Raw genomic sequence first — 23,252 nt, forward strand, 5'->3', positions numbered from 1 at the left:
CTCCTGGGCGTCCAGTTTCTCTATTCATGCTCAAGTGGTGTCTTCCTGATTGTGTTGTGGCCTTTAGATAAGGAAATAATACTGAGTGCACTGCCTGAAATCTTATTCACAACCTTCTTTCTTTCTCTCTTGATACAGTGTCACAGGCAATGCATTTGCGTGCTGTGTCTCTGTCACTCGTGGTCCCTCAGGTTTGCAGTATGCCGATGCATACTGGGAATGTTAGACTGATAATAAAAATGGGATTTTTCAGTTGCTTCTTCCATATTCTATTTATACACCCATTTTTCTCACTGCTTACCCAGCTTATGGTCCTGGGCAGCTGGAGCTATCCCAGCTGACACAGGGTGAGAGGTGGGGGACACCCTGGACCCCCATCTCTGTCCCAGCCTCACCTGTCAGACTGCATAATCTCTTTCTTTTTGGTTGCCATGATTTTTTTTTTTAGCATCTTTCTTTTATCATTGCCAATTTGTGGCCTATCTCTCCCTCTCTCTTACACACACACACTGCTTGGCTCTCTTACCCTCTCCCCTCTATACCCCTGCATTGTGTGTATATTTATGCTCCAACTACTCAGGGTCAGGATCTCATGTTTCCTGTACAGGCGCTGATAGCTTATTTACTTACACAGAAACACACGCATACACACATTCCTGCGTATATGTGTTGCAGCAGCCATGCATTTGTGTCATTATGTGGTATGTCCACAGGAGACAAAGGGAAGGGCGAGAATGAGAGAAAAAAGACAGCGAGGTATAGAGAGAAGCCTCGACAAAAGAAAATGAGGAATGAATTACGAGAGTGAAGAAAATCTTGCGGTTTGTACCTGGAACCTCCTCATGTCTCTCGGGTTTCCTGCATTCTTCAAACAGTTCTGGTTGCACTTGAGGAAAAACTTGAGGAAAAATCTGTGGAGACAAAGAGGATAAGGCCATATTTGAGGTTAACAGCTTGACAATAGACCAGAGTGAAGACTGCTTTCCTCCAGAATGCGAGCTCAGGCCCAGTGCAGACACATCCACATAAACAGAGAGAGAAATTAATATTTCATACTGTGTGAAAGTCAAAATGAATTTCCTTGTGGAATTTGCTTGCAGATGTAAGGAACTTTTTTTGTTCCTAAATCCACAGCAGCTTCTTTGAAAAGTCCACAAAAAGACAGCGGATGAGCACATGAGAAGGGAAGTTTTATAGTATTGTAGCAAAACTGCAGAAACTACGTGACTGTGAGGAAATCATAAGTTTGACCTTAAGTTTTACACTTTTTGTGAATTTCGGCTCTCAAAATTCCCGCTGTTTCTGTCTTTCCATAAGTCACGAAAAAGCATAAATCCAGTTAGTGTTAAAGATAATAAGCAACTGTATATTTCTGCAAAACTTAAGATTCAGGATCTACTTTCTTAACATTAACCCTGATGTCAAGCCATTAAAAAGTGGAGCTATGTTGACATTAGGTGTTTGAAATGGGACCATATGTCATGAATCTATATTACAGAATAAATCAAACACACAGATGGCCATCAACGGCAAACAAACACATCCAGGTTGTGTTTTGTTGTGAGCCAGCTGGCCAGCCTGGCAGAAGCAACAAGGCACACTTGCACAGAAAAACACAAACACCCACACATGTTCATGTTTGCATGTGTATTTGTGTTACATCTGTGCTCCTCACAGCTCAACAAAAGCAATACCCCATCACACAGCCTCAAACACAAAGAAGACCGCCACTTCCCTTCCTCTGCACTCATGCAAAACCTTTTACTTTGCAAATATATTTTGTGTTAATAAACAGCAGATGATTGTCTTCAGTTTCACTTTAATCCGGGAGGAATTTCTTTACAGAAACAAAGAAATGAGATCAAACAGCGTTACTAGCCTAGGATGAAAACCTAAAGCACCACATGAAAATTGTAACACAATCCAATACAATATTTTTTACATTAACCATATTTGCCATTTCAAAGGTCTACAGGACTATTTACACAAACTACAGCCCTCCAACACAAGATATTTAAAGATAAGATTGAAAAAGACACCTCTATATCTCAGAAAATTATTGAATATAATACTATACTATCCTATACTATAACTCCATTATAACATTAAGATTGCAGAGCTATTGCATTATGTTAGATTTCATGAAAATATGTCTGTATTATCTCCATTCCCTGGTGGCTGAGCCCGAAGCTCTGCTGTTCAAGAGGTGACAGCCCTTGAATTGGACCACCAGAACAAAGCAGAGGCATGAGTGTGTGTGCGCGCAAACATGTAGTCCACATGCGAGTGTGTGTGTGTGACGGTGCAGCACAGCCTAGTGGCAGGTCTGAGTGTAGAACTCTGCATTAACGAGCTCAAGCTTCATTAGAACACCGGCGCTGGGATTCTGCATACCTAATTATCTTGACCCTTAACCTCCGGGTGACAGCCTATCACAGCGGAGGACAGCCACGGTGACCCCTGCTGACCTCCCACTGTCTAGTCCTTCTCACAACACTAGCATAGCGTTAACATGAGCGCCTCAGCTGACCCTGTGCTGTAGATCTCTGCGTAAAGGAGGCGACTGGGAGGCTTACACACTTCCCCGCTCATCTGTCTGATATACTAAAAAAAAAAAAAAAAAAACGCAATAATTTACAAGTAAAAGACCTAAATTTCAAAGACTGAAAATAATATGGATTCAAACAAAAAACAAACCCAATGGGAAAGAGAAAAAAATTCATCTTTATAGTGTAAAACTATAAGCATTTTATTAATGTAACTCTTGCAAATGATGCTGTAATTGAAACGTCTGCTTCTGGAAACGGTAATTTAAACATAATTTGCTTCTACAATGTTGTATAACATACATATAAGATAAAAAGTATAATAAAGGACAAAATATTAAAATAAAGACTGTGGAGTTGTTCAAAAGCACTGATCTGATGGAAGAGTATATAACGCAGATCTTACCAAGAATATCATCTCTACACATCTAGTTTTAATGCTGTCTTGGTTTTTAGTCAACACAAATATATAAGTGATATGAATTATTTATAAGTTTTTAAGAGTTTCAGACAATAGAAAAGCAGATACAATGAATTCGGGAGACACAACACAAGTTTGGATTCTCATAATCAAATGCATGTGTCTTACTCTGATAGTTAAAACAAACTGAATGGATTTTACATGCACTGTCACTGTGGTCTCATCTATAACCATAACCACAAACAACATTGTTTAAATTGCTTTAAATGTAAAAATAAACCTTGCTTTGACCTCAATGTTATCTCTGTGTAAAGTTTAGACACCATGAGTGATTTTCCCACTGCTGGTGTGAAGGGTATTACACTTTGCTACACGTATGCATCCAAGCTGGCAGTGAACTTTACAGTTCTGACTATGTGTCCCATCTCAATCAATGCATTTTCGTGCTCCATGTTTGACTTCCTCTTTTCTTTTTCTCGCTCTTGACATAATCTCTCATTCAAGCTGGCATTAGTCGAGAATAAATAACAAGGCAGGGTCTGTCGAATTAAGTTGATTTTATATATTAAATAAATTTATCGCGGACCTTACAGCCTTCTTTCGTAAGCGTATGTTTTTTCCTTAATGAATAAAACATAAGCAGGCTGTTGGGAACGATCAGAAGACTTCCAAGTATGAATATGGAACCATTTTATAAATGAGCCCTAGAAGTTCACTGAGGAAGGTGTGTATTCCTGAGGGTTTGGGCTTCTAGTCTACTCTTTCACTTTCCCACAGTGTCCAGCTCAATTCTGTCATCATTACTCAAGTTCAGTCATCTTCTTACCCAGCCTCTGTGAGCCAATCAGGCTGTTTCATATACTCTCCTGTCATTCTGCCTTTTAGACTCTTGCATCCTGCCTCCTCCATCTCCACCTCACACTGGTCGGTGAGAGAGCTGCCATCACCAGCAACTAGTCTCCACAGTGTCCTAACAAACCTCCTATCATCCTGCCATTGCTGAGACTCTGCTATGTTATATGTCCCAGTTCATTAAATCGTTAGTAAACTGGGACTTAGCTGACTTTTGCAGCTGACTTTTACAACAAGCCGTTGGCGCACTTGTATGTTGCATCGATAAAATGGAAGACAGAAATAAAACCTCAGCAAGGCACTCCTCTACAGCGCAACAGGACTCCTTTAGGTGCTCTGAGTAAATGAACTTCTTTATTTCTATTTCTGCTCTGCAGCTACTGTAACAATATTTCTGCTGCAGGCTCTTCTTGCTGCTTTCTCTGTTGCTGCTCTACTGAGAAAGATAGGAACGGTTTAAACATCACCTTAATAATCACCACATCAGTATTACAGCAATAATTCCCCCCTCTCAGTGCATTCCTTCTATCACTGGCTCAGCTTATTGGTGATCTCATTATTTTTCATATTTCCATCTTCCACTCGACTCTGTCCTTTTCCGGTGTGAGTGTTTTCTCTCATTGACTGTCAAAAGTACATATTCTACATTTTAATGCAGTATGGGAGCGATCCTCTCTCCCCTTCACTTGACCCCATCTGGCCTAATCAACTGTGCTACAAAGAGACCCTGCAGCAACACGCACACACACACACGCACAGAGACACCTTGTGTGAATTGATTGGCTGGTCCAGTCGCTGGTCGTTAAGAGGCCTCCAATTAAAATGGGCAATTATAAGGGTCTGAGTGATTGTGGGGGAGGGGAGAGCGCTCCCCTTCCCTCCGCTACTGCTCTCCCTCTTTGAGGCCCGATCATGTTCAAGTGATAACGGCGCTGTTGACCTTTGCTGCTATATTGTGAGTACCACACTCACAGAGTTGACCTGACACCAGTCCTGCCTGCTACACACACACACACACACACACACATGCACACACATGCACACACAGCTCTTCAGTGTTGGAGTCAGGGGGAGCAGTAATTTAAACTAATAAAAGAAGAAAGACAAAAACATTAACATGCAAAAGTAATACTGTCTTATACACTTGTGATTTTTCATTATAGAGTCAGAGTGTGGATGAAGACATAGGTGCAAAAGACTACAATATCCAGTGTATACAGGATAATCTCTGTGTTTCTCATCTTCAGTATTCAGGGAGAGCTCGCAGCTGAATGCTAGCTTTACTAAGGTATTCTTAACCATGCAAGACTCTGCAACAGGAGAGCACTTTTTTTAGTGTGTTTGTTTTATAAACTTAAATATAAAAGATGTTGCTGGGTTGTTAGCATGCTATATTGTTAATACTGATGCTACTAAAACAAAGTGCTAGGCAACCGTAAAATATAATCAGCCAGATTATATAAACAATCAACTATCTCTATTTTTGCCAGCTTAAATTACCCTTGTAAGAATTATTTTCAATATTATGAGACGTCAAAGTGTGAATAATGGGTAGAATATGGTTCTCCTTTGGCAGTGCATTGGCAGGGTGCTATAGACAGCCCGTCTACCTGCAGAGAACGTCTGCTGCCTGTTGGAGGCAGTTTCCAATGTATGTGGTGCGACCTGTCTGTGGGCTGCTCTAGCTTGTGCTGTTGTTGTTCTGTCAGCCAGCTGCAGAAAAGAATGAAGTTATAACATACAAAATGAAAAGCTGAAGCTCTCTTCTCTTTTGCGGTCCACTGATCAGCGTTGGAACAACACACAGTCGAGCTGTTGCTGCTGGGTTTTTGAAGGACTGCACAGGAACCTAACGTCCAAACGGACACATAAAACGAGCACAAGCAGGCAGATGGTCTCATTTTCAGTTGTTTTTTTTTCTTTCACTTCCTGTTTGGTTAGCAAAAAACTGTTAAGTTAGGGTTAAAATGCACCCTTTTAGACTGTTAAAAAAAACGAATCATTTAATGTGAAAAGGTAACTACAGCTGCTCGTACCAGCACTGTTGGGAAGTTATCTGAGGGTGGACAGGTTTATCACTACTGCACTGTACTGCGTTGGTTGTAGTAATATAGCAAACAACAGTTGGATGCTGTTATTTTTTGTTAGCTATAGTGTAGTGGTGAACAGCACAGCAGCATCCATTATTCAGGGACTGAGATGGCAATTATGGCTCAGAGCACAACTGACATTAATATTTAATATGTAGGGCTAACACAGACCTGAACAGAGAGACAGGAAGTGACAGAGAGAGGGGATGGAGAGATGGCTGAATGCAGAGAGAGAGAGAGAAACAGTGATGATGAGGAGGAAGAGGAGGAGGAGGAGGGGAGGAGTGTGTGAAGGGGAAACAAATGGAAAAGAGAATCGGGAAAGAGGATTATGGGAGTTTGTTTCGACCACTCTCCCATCATTTAAATAGTTACAATACCAACGGGGCAAGGGTGACATCTGGGGGAATTCCAGCTTTGTGTGTATGTGTGAAGAAGATCGTGAGCGTCTAAGACTGAATCTCTGTGTCCGTTTTATTCCCAGAAGACCTGGTGTGCTACCGAGCCAAGAATAACGATGCTGCCTTGGAAGAGAAAGAAAACAGACACACACACAGACACACACACGGTATTCTGAGTTGTTGCTGACAGGTGGAGAAATTGCAGTGAGTCAGTTTGTGCAGACAAACTGAACAACAGATCAGTGCTTTAGCTTCTCCTGCCTCCTGTGTCTCTTCTCTGTCTCACTGCTTTCTTTAGATATCTTGTTTTACCTAGCTGCCAAGTTTCCTGGCAAAGCTTTCTGACAGAATGATATTCACTTTCTCCGTCTGCGTGTGTGTGCGAAGCAACTCGTAAATGTATGTGTACCGATCGTAACAGCCAAATAATTGATCATTTTCTGCACAAAGTGAGGGACCAGTTGCAAAAAATACAAAAAAATGAAGCACAAGTTCATGCTATCGCTATATGCGGCGCATTAGTGACCGGCCTTTAAATGTGCTTTATTCTCATTTGTCAGTAGCTAATCTGCAGCTAATATGAGTAGTGAGAGTTTCCCTCTCAGTCTGTTGATCTTTCACAGAGATCAACTTCCTGTTTCCTGTTTACATTGTGAGTTTGTTATTGTTTAATGTGATGACATCAGATAGCACTGCTGGGCCCCGTGCCTGCTATCTGAGTATTCGGTAGGAAAAACAAGGACATAAAATCCTATTAGGCAATCTGTTCGGCTGTTACTGCAGTCATAATGTGATAATATATTGCTTCCTGTTGGAGGAATGCTTGTTTTACTTTGCTGTGGTTTTATCTTGCTCAGGGGCACTTCAGCAGATTAAACAGGTGCTGATACAGGGCTCAGTGCTATAATCCACAGATTTCAGTTCAAATCTCTTTAAATGTTTACATCCACTTTGACTTACAGGTCGGAGGAGTGGTAATTAAAGGCAGTTAGTATTTTAAATGCTGATAAGTTGTCTTAAATGGATTAGAGAGACTAATATGATGCAGAAATGTAAGGAAATCAGAAGGATCTGAGTTGGAGGGAAGATGTATTTTGGTTGGTTCACTAATATGTGAGTTTTGTGAAGTCTTGCCTAACACAAAGCTGATAATCTTCATATTGTGCTTTCTACATGCAGTTACAAAATCTAACAAGCAAAGTTTAATAATTTGTCCACGAAGTGCAAAGAGCGTTTCTGCTGATTTTCACACAAACTGAAGACATCTCTTATTGAAGATAACGAAACAGGAACCTGGTTGAAAATGAACAACAGAGGGCTAATGTGTGTTTCCATTTGCTTTGCAACAACGCACTGTGCATCTCTCTATACACGTCAGGCACATTTACCGTATTAAGTAACTTTTGTAGCTAAGATGTCCAAATGCAAAACACTCAGGGCCATGGGTGAGCGGTGCTGAACGTAACTCCAGTGTGAGAGTGGAGGAAAAAGAGCAGAGCGGCTGAGCAACATTCAAAACGTGTGGGGCGGGTGCAGGGGTGGGTGGGAGAAGAGCAAAATGGAGTGCGGAAGAAAGAAAAAAGGCAGCGGAGGAGGGAGCGAGGGGGCTGGGGAGGAGGGAGGAAATGCATGGGAGAGGGAAAGAGAGTTATGCGAGGGAACAAGACTTAAGAGAGCCGAGCGAAGCAGAGTTATTTTACATAATGATGGTTGATATGCACAGAGGTAATTGATAGCTGAGCTGCAGCCCAAAAAACACCCAGCTAGCTGTCAATCACGGCTCATCTCCCTGGAGATATGCTAATGATGATGATGATGAGGGCTTAGCTTCATATTGCTATCATTACTATTAATGCTGTCATTGTTGTCATCTCTGCATATTTAAATGACAGCACAGGCCAGAGTGGTGATAGCCAGTGTGCATGATGTCTGTGAGAAAGGGCTTGTAATGTCTGCAGGGCTGAGATAGACTGAGAATTAATAACTTGCACGGCGTACTTACTTTGCACTCATTCAGACCTGTATAAGTGTCATTACATCATTGTTGCATGTAAGGGTGACACTGATGTCATCAGTTTATGACAAGGCAGCGCAGAGCGATGCACAGCCCAGTAATGCATTACAAATGCTGCGATACGTCGATCCAGCGCCGGTTTACTGGAGGTTAACGGTCAAAATTATACAGAGGTTTAGGAGAACCTCCAGTGTGTTTGTGTCTCTGAGTCAGTGAACGACTGAGAAGAGAAGACGACTCATAAACTGCAAATCCTGTTCAGACAAATGGCAGAAGATGAGACATTCATGACCGGTCAGCCAGACAAGTTGTAAACAGGCCAACTGATAAGCTACATGAAAGTGAAACTGCTTCATTTGGAGTCTAACAACGGAAAGTGGTCACGATCAGATCTAAGGTCCATGCAAGCATGTTCTCTCCATGTCTCTCTGTCTTAGTCCAAAACTGCCATCCTGCCTAGGGTGCACTCCACTTCTTGGCCTTTGACAGTTAAGATAGAGTCCAGCTGACCCTGAATCAGATAGGTGGAAGGAAAAATGATGTCATGTGTTTCAAACACACACAGGATCTGCTCTCAGTCAGGAAACCTGTTGGTGATGATACTGCATTCTGTATGATGAACCTGTATGACGCTACTTAGATGACAACAGTTTATTATCACTGGAGAGATATTTAATAAGAATATGAATTCGATACCAAAATTAGGCAAACATATTGAAATTATCAGGGTTTATGCTTCAAAGTCAGCAATTTGTCTTGTTTTTCTATGTGTGTGTTGACTATGGCCCCATAAGAGTGTGAGATTAGTACTACATAAACACAGTCTGAGGAGCTACATAAATACAATATACTCTGCCGCATAAAAAAACAAGCTGTGCTGTGTGAAAAAATCTTTAACATTTCAGCATCTTAAGATTTCTTTAACGACTGAGGCCGCGGCCGTTTTGAAAACCTCACTGATATAAAAATGATCCCAGACATTCATTGCCGGGGTTACTTGTATGCACTTGAAGAGATTAGTGGCTTTTGGTGTTATTAACTTTGTTAAATACTTGAACAAAAACGACGCTACTGGCTCTCTGATGCTGCTCTACAGTTAGAGGCCATGATAAGATTAAATTACAACATCATTACAAATGCCGTCAGAGGTCCGACTCACCAGAGGGAGAGAAAAGAGGGGAGAAACAAGGGAGAACAGCAAAGAGGTAAAGGCAAAGATGAGGGGCTAGACAGACAGAGGGAGGAGGTTACTGTGGTGTATATTTTAAAGGCTGAAGGCAAACTGTTGAATTATAGATGAGTGAGATTGATTTGTGAGAGGCAGAGGAGGAGGGGGAAAAAAAGGAGAGAAAAAGGTGGAAGGAGGGACAGAGGAGAAGGGGGGAGGCAAGAGTTGTGGGGAGCAAGCAGCTAAAGGATCGCTCGCTCTGGGCCAAACATGTACAGTATGCACACACAAACACACACATGCGTGCGCGGGAGCGCAGGCACAGACAGCTTACCTCAAATCGAACTGAAGCTCAGGCTCTCTGTGCTTTTTACTCTTTTTACTCTTTTTTCTCTCACACAGACACACACACATAAAGTTTATCAGCACCACCAAAGAAAAACACACACGTAGATACACCCTCCGTTCGGTGATTACCTACTAACAAGACAACAGCGCCAGTGTGCCGCGGGGGTTTCAGCAGATGAACTAAACTTGTGGGGCTGTTTTTGAGTGAGCGTCTGTTCCTTTGTCATTGCTCTTAGAAATAATTCATGGATTGTGTCGGAGGGGGGCTGGGATTGTGGGTGGGGGGTACGAAAAGGAACAGAGGGCAGGAAGAGAGCGATGAAGGAAGTGATATTGACAGGAACCTCTTCTTCCTCTCTCCTCCTGTCTCCTCCTCTCTCCATCAGTCAGTCACTCAAACACACACACAGCTTCACTGTCAGTAAAAATGCATCTCTTGCCTACTTAGAGATTTCTGAGATATGATGGTAATGATTGAGGGGACGTTGATAAGTTTCTTCTCCACGCAGATGTATGATGCATGCATGTGTTGCTCCAAGCTGGACTTGCTTGGTCCGTCTTCAATAAATTCAACATTTATGTTTCATGACCTCTTGTTTTCACACAAATGGGAACTCAGCAAGGTAAAGTGTTACAAAGTTGCCATAGTTTAAACTCAAACCTTTCATGTACAGTAGATAAAGAACCAGAAAACACTTGCATGAAGTGATTCTTTATTTAATTATTCAATTTGCTCTAATGGATTGAAAGACCTTAAGCCTTCTGTATGTGTTTACCTTTTTTGTGTACAGGTGTGGGCAAACATGAGCACACATTTCATTAAAAACTATGAATTATCATTTGTTTAATATCAGGAGGAATGAGGGTGATAGAGTTAGGTCCATACGTTTTGGGGGAATCACAGTTTTTCTGATCGAGATGTGACTAAAGTGTCGAACCTCAGCTTCAATTCAAGTGGTGTTACAAAAGTACTGCATTAACTTTTATGATTTACACCCATTTAAATGCATAGATCCCCATTTTGAGAGGATCAAAAGTAATCAGACAATTGACTGACATCTATTTGGTAGCACTCAAAATACAAAGTCTTCTCTGCAATTGACAGAGGCCTCACTTCTACTTAGGTTTATTTTGTTTTCGAGCCTATCAGAGACATATAAAAGCAGCCAACATCAACAATTTGGTTCATTCTTTAAAAAAAAAGAATACACTGGCCAGCTTAGCAGCATAAAAAGATCTGAGAGGCCACAGAAGACACATAGAGTGCAGGATGGTAGATCCATTTCCAGGGTTAAGAAACCTTCTAACATTTAACACTCTCAAGGTAGGAGTGTCATTGTACAAGTGTCCAAGTGAGAGATGCCTTCATACATGAAAATACAGAAGGTTTACAACAATGTGCAAACCACTGGTTACACTCAGGAACAAGAAGGCTGGATTAGAGCTTGAACATTTCTGGAAATAATTTTTGGGAAGATGACACCAAGATGAACTTGGACCAGAATAATTAGAGGAAGAAAGTATGGAGAAGGAGCAAAAAAAAAAGGATCTTGATATGAAGTATACCACATCATCTGTCAACCATGGTGGATGCGGTGGAAGCACTGGCATTTATTGATGATGTGACTGCTGATAGTAGTAGGAGGATGAACTGTGAAGCATACAGGGCTGTGCTCTCTCCTCAGATTCAGGAAAATACTGCAAAACATTCCTTCAACTGTATACAACTGTATATAAAAGAAGCATGTTGTATAAGATGTACAGTACTGTAAATAAAATATAAAATAATCTTTAACTCGTTAAGTGCCACTTGGTATATTCTTGTGCCGCTTCAGCACTTATGCACATGTATGTGTTTTTTTTTTGTTTTTTTTTTTTAGATATTTAGTATATTTAAAGGGATGTTTTTTTTTATTTAGTCACAACATCTTGGAATTATTATTTAATTTAAGTTGCTATCTCTCTGGCTGGAGTCTGATCTGAGCACTCACTGTCCACTCGGGCTGCCACTTTAACATTATGTGCTACAAATTGCGTCAGCTTCTGTCTTTGCATCTGGTGTCTCCTTTAATAATGCCTTTGGCTCTAAATATACAGAGAGGCAAGGAAACAAAACAAAAAGTCACAGCTCATTCCAGTCATGCTAATGTTGTGAAAGGGTATATTTAAATCCAAACCACATCTTTTTCTAAACCTAACCAAGCAGTTCTTTTGTGCCTACACCTAACCACGACCAAAAGCGAAAGTAAAAAGCAAGTGAAAATCTATAAAAAAATAACCTCACAAAAAGAACTTCTGGGTGAAAAACACAAGAAAAACACCCGAATTCCCAATATGAGGGTGTTACCACTAATATCGGTGTCCTTCACTTGGTTACTCCTTTCATATAAAGGATTGAGATCATTATTTTTCATGGTATTCACCTAAAGTTTTGACTGTGAGAGCTTTTACTTTGGCGGGACAACAGCCTAAAGATTACTTTGGGACTTTTCTGAGAAAAGTGAGCAGTGAAGGGTGAAAGAAAGGATGCGAGAAAAGATACAGAAGAGAGAAATGAGGACGAGAAAGAAAAAGGAGAAGGTGAGGGAAATGTTTAGGGCAAGTTAGAGCATTTAACTCCCGCTACGTTTGTCAAACAAATTAAATACTGTCAAGGTTCCTCACCTGTGCGTGCACCCACCCACACACACACACACACACACACACACACAGACACACACAGACACACACACACACATATATATAAACTGCCCGTGTGGCACGCATATGGCTCACCCTGGTCCAAATAAGGAAATATGCATACATTACCATAACTGATGTTCGAACCACTCCATTTAATATGCTAATTCACTGAAATATTACTGAGCGCCGTCTGTTGTGAATGAATAAATTTGAATTGCAATTAGAATAATCCTTTATAATTAATGAAAACTGTCAATTTTGGTTCAGAAGTAATTTGATTAACGGGTTGATGGGGCTCCAATTAAGTAGAGGATGAGGAGGAGCAGAGAGGAGGATGAAGAGAAGAAAGGCGACAAGCTCTTCAGATAATCGCTTCCTTTTCATGTGTAATGAGAGATTAAGCCGAAATCTCTCAGCGTTCCTTTAAAGCTACAAAGCGGGAAAACTAACAGGGAACTTCCCTTACCTTTGAGGGAAGGGAGCATTAAAACAAAAAAATGAGAGGCGAAAGAGAGCGGAGGTGGTCAGAGCCACAGTTTTTATCATTATGAATGTTCAGTCAACAAGACGCACTGAAAAGAACCTATATAATTTTTAATTTAATAATGCTCATGTGTTTCATATAGCTGTGTTATTCCTGCCACAGTAATGGTGTCGTTAGCTTTCTAATTCACAAGCACCTCCTACCACCACTAATTAACCACATCCATGTTGCTGTTATTAGCTAATTACAAGACTGGACACATGCCCAGCTAATTAAAGCTATTAAGTGTGTGTCCCTATGTGTGTGTGTGTGTGTGTGTGTAGAGGAGAGTATGTATATTAAGGCATCTCATGAGTTAATGCTATAATGACAGTCTATAACAGAGACCTGCATTGCAACAAACCATCTGACACGCCCCCCCGCTCTCTCAGTACAAAAACACCGCTGCTCCCTCTACTCCCAAATCAATAGCCAAGGTCATTATGTGCAGCTGAATCATATGTTTCACTAAAGTTGCTGCGTGTTAATAATATTTCAACAGAGTTGCAGGAAAAAGCTTCTAATTTAGCTCGTTTAGTCAACACTGTCATCCATCATGGTGAGAACACAAAAGACGCCCCTGACTCTCTGCTGTTTTTCTTTCTTTTTTGCTTTTTATTCTTATTTTCTTTCCTCCACAGCACCTCTTCTGCTCTATATTCATTTTTACTGATTTTCCTTCCCCCCTTTTCCCCCTACAATCACTTCATCCTCTTCTCCTGGCTTCGCTGACCCTTTCCTTTCCTCCTCCTTTCCTTCCTTTCCTTTCATTACAGGAACATGTTTTTCTTCATTTGAGCTCTCTAATCCTCTCTTTATACATCTGAATATTCATGAGATTGTTTTGTTTTGAATATTCAAGAACCAATTAACATGCTGTGTATGAATAATTAATACTTATTATTTTCTCCCTTTTAAATTTTTAATAATTAAAATCTATAAATCTGAAAACAAAGAGGCTCATTTTCACCTTCTGTGTGCTTACGTGTGTGTATGTTGGTGTGTGTGTGTGTTGGTGTGTGTGTTTGTGTGTCTGTGCACACGTCATGCTGACAGACTATTTAACAACAGCTCAGGAACTCTTTCTTTTATCTGCCAGCAGTCTATCCTCCTGCCACACAACCAGAGTGTGTGTGCACAAGCATGTGTAAGTGTGTGTGTGTGTTCACACTCATGAATAAATGAACTTGTTAAAGAGAGATGAAGGGGAAGAAGTAGACAGGTTCTGCTGTCCTGTTTAAAACTACCTGATCTGGCACACTTAGCATGCAGGAACACACACACACACACACACACACACACACACACACACACACACACACACACACACACACACACCGACATGTTCACAATGAAAACTGAACGAGTTGCTGCATCACCAACAGTGCAGATATTAACTGGGCAATAAGTATGAGTGTGAACTATAAATAAGTACAAGAGTAATAAAGTCAACCCAGAGAACGAAGGAAGGAGAAAAGGAGACAAAAAGGTGAAGATGATGTGTGAGAGGGATAGAGAAGGAGGGAGGGATGCATCCTTGTCTCCTCCTTTAGTCTTATAAATACGGCTGCCTTCACGACAGGCATCATTCCTTTTAATCAGTGTCGCTGCTGTGATCAAAGAAATACCACCTCCACTGAAAGAGACAGCAAGAGATGGAGTACAATGGGAGACTCCTCACTGTGTGTGTGTGTCTTTGTGTCTGTGTGCGCGTGCAGGAGAGAGAAGTAGGAGAACGAGAACAATGTTGTCTAGTACCTGAACAACAGCAAAGCCATCATGTCTACATGCTGTCACATAAGTGAGGTCTTGCAATACAGTCAGACTTGCACCTCCACTCACACACTCACACACACACACACACACACACTGCAGTGACAACTGTCAAACACTCACCTCCCGACTGGGGTGTAGGTAATTAACCAGACAAAACAACTCACAACACCTCAAGGATCAAGAACACAGAAGAAGAAATACAAGGTAGACTCACGACAAAAACATGAAAAAGAGACGAGAAGAAAAGAGACGTTCTGACTACAAAACAAGCGCACACTTCTAAACAAGGAGCTCCACTCAGGAGTACAGAGGACTGGGTAATGATGAAAATAGAAACAAATCTGCACTCCTCTACTCATCTACATCACTCATCTCCTTACTATGTTTTCTTTACATTAACAATAACGAGGGAACTTTAAATCCACCATTAAAAGTGTCACACAATCAATAACAAATTATTAAATTTACTCTGACTGCTAATAAGATCAACAGCTTCAATAATAGAATCAGATTTTTTAATTAATAAAAGACTCATCTGGCACGATTTAGAGAAAAAGTGACAAAAAGTGTTGTTTCAGGACAACTAACATCTTGTTTCTCGTGGTTGAAGTTTAGAGCAGACTCAGGAAAAGATCATGGTTTGGCAGTCTGTAAGAAACACAGCACAACTTCTTGTTCTACTCCTGAAAAAAGAAAATCCATACGTACTGAAGCTCTTAGCTCAAAGCGTTCTAAACAGAAATGTAAAGAGTCAGCCAATAATTTGCGTTATAACAGCGCAACATGGATAAATATAAGAAAGAAGAGCTCAGCTGACAATCCTGATCCTATGTATGCGCTTGTTATGGTTGTAAACATTGTTTTCCTTGACGTAGCTAGAGAGATGGATCATGTTGGCACTCTAGTTTGGGCAGTTGCCTAAGATGTAATGTTATGAAACTTTGCACATGCATGATAGAAATAAAACCCGAAACCATAACATGTTGAACAAGCTGCTTGGTCTTTCTTCCTTCCATCCATCCATCCATCCATCCATCCATCCATGTCCCTTTGCTTATCCAAGTCTGAGCTGTAGGGGTCTTTGTCCTGTCACAGTCATCATGGTGTGAGATGCAGGATACACCCTGGACAGGTAGCCAATCTGTTGCAACCATTCATGCTCACATTTACACCTTTGCTTAATAAAAATTCTGGGCTTGTTTGTGAACTCGGAGAGAACATGCAAACTCCGCACAAAAAAAGGTCCCAGACTGGATTCAAACCCATGACTTTCTTGCTGTGCTACCAACCGTGCTGCCCGCTTGATCATGTTAACCCAAAATAACTGCCTCAAGGTTTTACCAAGATTCGGAACGAGTGGTGAGACTTTTCACAAGAAAGCCTTTGATGCTTTTTGAGTTTACCACAAACAAATGTCTATAAATTTCCTGAAACCACTGAGTGTAAATGGACTGGTACTTATTTAGCACTTTTCTACTCTATTTGAGCACTCAAGGCACTTTCTTACTGTGAGCTTTATTCTGTGCTTAAGCACTTTTAACCTAATGCTCACACACTTACATGTATCCAGAGGGGGCAACTTGAGCTTATCTTGCTCAAGGACATGGGATTTTAACATGGCGTGGTTGGTTTTATTGTTACTTATTGTAAATGAACAATGACCAAACAAAATACTAAGTCTTTCTTTCTTTCTTTCTTTCTTTCTTTCTTTCTTTCTTTCTTTCTTTCTTTCAACCAATTAAACTACAGACAATTAATAATTAAAAAAAACCCACATGAACCAATTTAATTAGACCCTTTGTTCAATTAACAGTTTCCCCCTTTGTTCTCTGTCATGGGTGGAAGACACCATGATGGCATGTGTGTATGTGTTGCACTATACCTGTGTGTGTGTGTCCCTGTGATACAAATCTTTCAATTTTTAGTGTCCAGGAAATTAATGCAAGTCCTGGTGGAAGTCACAGACACACTAACGAGTGCTTGTGTGTGTGTGTGTGTGTGTGCGTTTCCATGTTATAAGTGTCTGCGATACAGCTGACTCTCAGTCTGCTGCCACTGCTTCTCTCTGTTATGCCGAGCCTTGCAGTGTAAAAGAATGACAGAGTGTAAACTACTAATTATCTCTCAGTCAGACAAACCAAGATTGTACAGGCTGTGTGCATACAGGTTTTTTATCCTTCTCTGTTTAATCTCACTGTTGTTTCCTATTTGTTCAACTCATTATGTGATCAAAGCCATTAACATGTTTATGGAGCGGCTCTTTCATGTTGCAATAAAACACACTGAAGCAACTCATAGGGAGTCATAAGGCGATGAAATATGAATGCAGAGGCTCCAAAGATGAGGAGAAAGTGTGTGTGTGTTTGTGTGTATGCGTGTTTGTGTAAAGATTCATGTGTGTGTGTGTGTGTGTGTGTGTGTCTACGAGACTGAGTGGGAATAAAATTAGTTTAAATCTGACGAAACTCCAAGCTAACAAAAAAGATGAGGAGGACGGGGGGCATCTGAGCCTTTGAGTTTTTCCTGCACACACACACCCACATACGTACACACAAATACGTATATGGAAATACATACACAGAGGCAGTAACTGTTAAATAATTCAGCATACACAAACACACACTGGAGGCAAGGTGAGGGTAAAAAGCGCAGCTAAGCTAACAGGCATAGTGAGTGGCCCGCAGTGTCAACAACCAATCAGGATGGAGCGTGGTGGCCAGAGAGAGAGGCGTGACCCCCGGTGACCCCGGACTCTAATGATTTATAAACACGACTGAGAAATGTGTGCACTATGCGTGCGAGTGTGTGTCCTGCAAACCCCCCGGAGCTATTTAAATGTGGAGATGAATTCTTATTTATTCACACAGAAAAGGAGTGAACGTGAAGACCCCAAGGGTAAGGTTCAAAACAATACAGGAGGAGAGCAAGAGAGGGAGAGAACAAGGGGGGATGAATAAAGATACGAGAGGAAAAGTGAAGTAGAAAGAGAGAAGGAAAGAGAGAAAGAAAATGAGGAAAATCCTAAGAAAGAAGGAAAAGTGAGAAAAGAGGTAAAACTGCCCTGTGATCGCATAAGGAGAGGAGGTTAGAGGGCTGTAAAAGACCCTCTTTTACTATCCTAAGGGGCTGCACACACGCATATCGCACATATATTCCCTCCCCCTGCACCCAGCTCAGTACGTGTGTGTCCTCATGCAATATTAAATAGTCAGTATGTGTGGGTATAAAGAGTGGTGGGGCTGGGATGCAGTGAATTATATATCACTATTGATTTGCACACACAGAGAAAGACACACGCGTGCACAAACACACACACTTCATTAGATTAAAGCTCACAGCTATGACACAGACAACAGCAGAGGCTAACAGCAGATGCAGGAGAAAGAATCTGTCCGCAAAGACACACACACATGTAATGTAATGAAAGTACACAGAGGCTTTCTACCTTCACTCTGCTGCACCAGCTGTTTTGGCAGAAAGGTGGATGCTCTTTTTTTCCACTCAAGAAACTTTGTTACACCAACTGGTATTTTATATTAGCACCAAATCAGAAGGTCACATGTTCATTGGTCTCAGCAAATCAGCAGAAAAATATAACTCTGAACAATGGTATTCAGCCTTTTTTTAAGCTCATTGTTTCATTTACAGTCCTCTTTAGCCAGTGCAATCATAAACAACATCTAAATATAAACCCACTGTGAGCTCTTCCCAGCACTAAACAGCAGATGGCTAAAGATAGCAACTAGCTGGTGGAGAAAGCCAGGCAGAGGAGCTAAACTTGCAAATATTTTCAGGTAAAGATTAGAGCTGCGTAAACAAGAAGATTGTTGTTACGTGGATTTAGGATCTGATGGTTTCCACACACCTATCCAATTTCTGGACCTCTTACCCCGTTCAGGGTCACTAGAGGGGGCTGGAGCCTATCACAGATGTCATAGAGCATGATGTGGGCTACACCCTGCAGGTTGCCAGGCTAACACAGAGAGAGGGGCAGCTATTCAAACTCACATTTATACCGACAGGCAATACTGAATTACCAGTTAGCCTAGCATGTAAGTCTTTAGACATAGGGAGAACATTCAAACCACAGAGAAAGCTCCTGGTCTTCTGGGGGATTCAAACCATGAACCTTTTTGGAATTTCGATCACATATCTGGCCCAAAACGCTGGATTAGACAATGACCCCAGTTCTATGTTGTTCTGTGGTTACTTCAACACAGCAGCAGCAGTTAGCACCAGAGCTAATGTACCATGGAGGGAGCTAACAGCAGAGAGACAGCAATTTTGGAGGTATTTCACGCTGCAACACAAAAAAACCTTTAACTTAAAGTTTTTTACACTGCACCTACAGGCCTGACTGCTCCTCATTGCCTTTGTTACCTGTTGAATATCAGGGTCTGGCTGCTGGGCTGGACACTTGGCTAGCTTTGTGTTAGCATGTTGTCTGTGTAGATGCTTGCTATACATCTGTCTATGCGAAGATTGCCATTACTTTGTAACGTGTTGCACCCAACACTGTACTTATGGTAGCATAACATGCTTTTGTCAATGTGATTAGATATTATTTCATATCAGCTGCCTCCTGTCAGCTTTTCTTAGATGCTGTAAGCCCCCAACCTCCAGAAATGTCACTTATGAACTGTCTGTAGGCAGAACTAAATGCAATCTGAACAATTAGGTTTCTCCTGCAAAATCAAATCGCTATATCAACTCTATAGTTTAAAAAAAGTGGAATAAACTGAGTAAGCATCCAAGGATGGAGTCAAGTTACTACAATACACTCAAGCTCCTCCTACCACTTTCCCCACCTTATCCATACCCACCTCCTCTCCATGCTCCTGTTATCTAGCATTTTAATGCATCTATAGTCATGCTAATGGTTCTCAGAATTCAAAATAATTTCTTCTTTGTCCTGCTCTGCCACTCAGCACTGATAGAGAAGTGGTATCTCTGTCTCTTCCTCTTCCTTTGCCTTCATTCTCAAAGAATATGACTTTGACAGAGTCCTGTCAGTCTGTCGGTCTATCACACTTATTCTGTGTGTCAGATTAACGGCGGTAAGGAGTCGAGAGTGCTGACAGGACATGTAGGAGAAGAGAAGAGAAAAGAAGAGAAGAGAAGAGAAGAGCATGCGTTTTACATTATGAGTGGTCCCAACCTTTCTATTCATGCTGGTTGACCTTTCCATCAGTAGGTAATCGAGAGGAGAATGTCCTTTACTATAAAGGCTGGATGTTAAGTCACGCTCCTCTCTGGCCCAAAGAGAGAGGAGAGCACCTCATGTCACTCCAACACAGCCCTGGGTGAAGCACAACGGTTGGGGTGAGGGGCAAAATGGATATTACAGAGAGGCAGAAATGTGTGTGTGTGTGTGTGTGTGTGAGGGCTGGGATAGGATGGGAGGGGAATAATACCGGTCTGCCAGTTCAGGTCATTGTCGAGAAAACATAAAACATAATCATCCATTAAAATGCAGCTTCACACCCTCCATCACATCCATGGTGGAGCTGCTGCTATAAATGCTGTGTATGTGTGTGTTATTGTGCGTGTGCGTGTGCACACACACATTTACTCAGCTATGTTAGATCTACAGGCATAAAGAGACGGAGGCTGGAGGTTTGTGGTGGGTCACTTTATTGCATACTGTGTGCGTGTGTAAATGGCAAGTGCGGTGTCCCTTTGTTGGAATTGTGTCACATTTTTGTATGAATTTATATTTGATCATCAAGCGTTAGTGTGTGACAGTGAAGAATTGAATGTGACGTGAATGATGCATAAGATTTACCCTGGACAGCCGGGAATGATGCTATAAAGTGAATACACCAGTTAACGATTGCGATAAGAATTCCCCTCTTTTATAGAACATGTGAAATATGTTTCCATAAAACTAATTTTCAGAGCTAAACCTAATAATTTGCTCAATTTTAGACTTCCCACGGGTGAATTTCAACAAAGGTTTCCATGCACTATTCCTCTACGGTCGGCTTCAAACATAATAAAATGGCGTAAAGACCTGATTGATAGCCTTCATGAAAACAAAAGGACAAAAATAAAGACTAACTGCACCTTCCACACTCTGTGTAGTGTCAGTATGGATAGAAGGCCTGAAAACACAATTCAAACAATAATTAGGATAGCGTCTACTGTAGTGGTTAACACATTTACCTAACATGAGAAAGGTCAATGGTTCATGAGAGGTGTCATGAACCTCAAACGGTATAAAAATCTGCACCAAATCAAGTAAGTGGACCCATCTGCTGTGGTTAGCCCTTGTATATAAGAGAGCAGATGAAAGAAGATGATAGCATATACTTACTAATGGTTAATTATACAAATTACAAGCAAGTAACCACAATTTGATGAATTTACTAGGCTGATTATTTCGAGCTCATGAACTATGCATCCATCTGTCCTCTTGCTCTTGCTTATCCAAATCAGCATTGTGGGAGTGGGGGTGCCAGAGCCTGAGCTGCCAAAGGGCAAGAGATGACCCTGGACAGGTCGCCAGTCTGTCATACATAGACACTCACACCTACAGCCAATTTAGAATCACCAATTAGCCAGACCTCAAGCATGTCTTGCAAGGAAGCTGGTGTACCCAGGGAGACAGCATAGGAGAACATGCAGAAAGGCTCCAGCCTGGATTTGAACCTGATCCAAACTGATGGAAAAGTTATAACTCAACAGGATTTTTGGAATCTTTCTTGCATAAAAACTTGCAGATGACCAGTGAGAGTGTAAATAAGAGTTGGTAACCTGCTTGCTGTGACTAATGTAATTGTGTCATCTTTTACGAGGGGGCTGAACTGAATGAAACTGGGCTCTTGTCTCGGCTCTTTGTCCCCGGAGATGAGAGCGATGAGTTATACCCATCTGCAAATCGAGACTCTAAACAACGCTATCGCTTTTAAACGCCAATCAGCGGGGGCCAAGTCTGTATTTCAAACTTGTAGTCTTAACAGTGTCACACAAAACACAAAGACCAACACACGCACTAAAGTTTCGCTGTGACACACTGCAAATCCCCGCTGATTGAGGGTAAGCAAGCTTCAGACGGCTCTTGTGTATAACTAGCTCCAGCCCAGCAGATCAGAATGGCTGGCAGCAAACTTACATGTTTGTCATCTAAAAACTATTCAGCCTCCACTTAGCCAAGTGCACAACACAAACAATAGACAGCCCGTTAACAATGTACCATTATCTGGAGCATGATGGAAGGAGGGGTACATGTGGAGAGAGCGGAGAAAAAGAAGGAGAGGGCGAGGAGGAGAGCGGCAGCTAAAAAAAAGAGAGAGGATAAAGGCAGAGAGATGAGAAGGAGGATTGCAGAGAGACCAAACTGTTATTTAAACCAGGCGGCCACGAAAACATCACAATAAATAACTCGGCTGTTTAGTCTCCACCTCAGATGCTGGGAGAGCAACGGAGCGCAACACACGACGGAGAGGGAGGGAGGTGAGAGGGTGTGTGTGGAGGGGAGGAGAATTAAAGGGAATTGGGGAGGGGTGAAGTGGTAGAAGAAGGGAAGGAGGGATGGAGAAGGAGATAAAACACATTACAAGATCGCTCTCCGTTGTCAGGCTCAAAGGAGTATCCGGGATCGTCTCTCCTCTCGACTAATGAAAGGAGCAGCTTCACAGTCAAGTACCAGGACGCATGCCTACTTGCAAACACACACGCGTGCATGAATGTGCGCACACTTATACTCTTAGACTTTAAAAAAAAGAAGCAAAAACATAAACACATTTAGCTCACATTCACATGACTCACACCTTCCCCTTCACACTCGCACACACACAAATGCACGTGCACACGCGGGAGCCCTTTCGTCGTCCTCAGCAGAAAGAGTGGCACGGCGAGGGCCCCTTTGACTGCACAGAGCGCTGCCTCACCAGCCAAGGCCGTTGATGAGAGGAAAATAGTGCTAATGCAGCAAGGAAGCTGTTCTTTCCCAATTAAGCCAATAAAACACATGCTTCCCTCTTTCCTGTAACTGCCTAATAAGCCATAAACACAGCTGAACATTTATAATTCTAGCTAGTACATAAAAAAAAGAAAACAGCACTTCCCATGTGTGCAGGGGTGAGGTGTGTGTGAAGAGAGTGAAAGCGCTGGTGATTGCAGCGGCCATGGGGGGAAATAGCTTTTTCTACTAAAAGAAATATTTAGTACCTCTCTGAATTAATGTGAGGGAGGTGGTGGGAGAGGAGAGGGAGGATGAGAGGCTTGGAACTGTCGTACTAGACCAAAGCAGATGTATCTATCCTCCCTCCTGTGTTTAGGAGAAGCTGAGGATGCTGAACTCCCTGTTGAGATGAGATGAATACCTTCACTGAGCGCCTACAAGCTCCCATACACATACATGGAGGCAGATATATACAAATTAAAGAAATAAAACTATACAAACCCCGAGCTGTTTGCAAACATGAAC

The 23,252-nt window shown here is 41.7% G+C and overlaps 1 protein-coding gene across 6 annotated transcripts in view; it reads right to left on the reverse strand.

The window, feature by feature from the left end:
- LOC101485350 (transcription factor COE1) overlaps positions 1 to 23,252 on the reverse strand; it is an 88,399-nt gene that overhangs the window by 30,935 nt on the left and 34,212 nt on the right. For all 6 annotated transcript variants that reach the window (XM_012918854.5, XM_023152443.3, XM_004550268.6 and 3 more), the window contains exon 7: positions 830 to 911. In XM_012918854.5, coding sequence (XP_012774308.1) covers positions 830 to 911 — 82 coding nt within the window. The remainder of the gene's footprint in view (positions 1 to 829; positions 912 to 23,252) is intronic.

Source organism: Maylandia zebra, linkage group LG10 (assembly GCF_041146795.1).
Source record: "Maylandia zebra isolate NMK-2024a linkage group LG10, Mzebra_GT3a, whole genome shotgun sequence".
In the NCBI taxonomy this organism is placed as follows: Eukaryota; Metazoa; Chordata; class Actinopteri; order Cichliformes; family Cichlidae; genus Maylandia; species Maylandia zebra.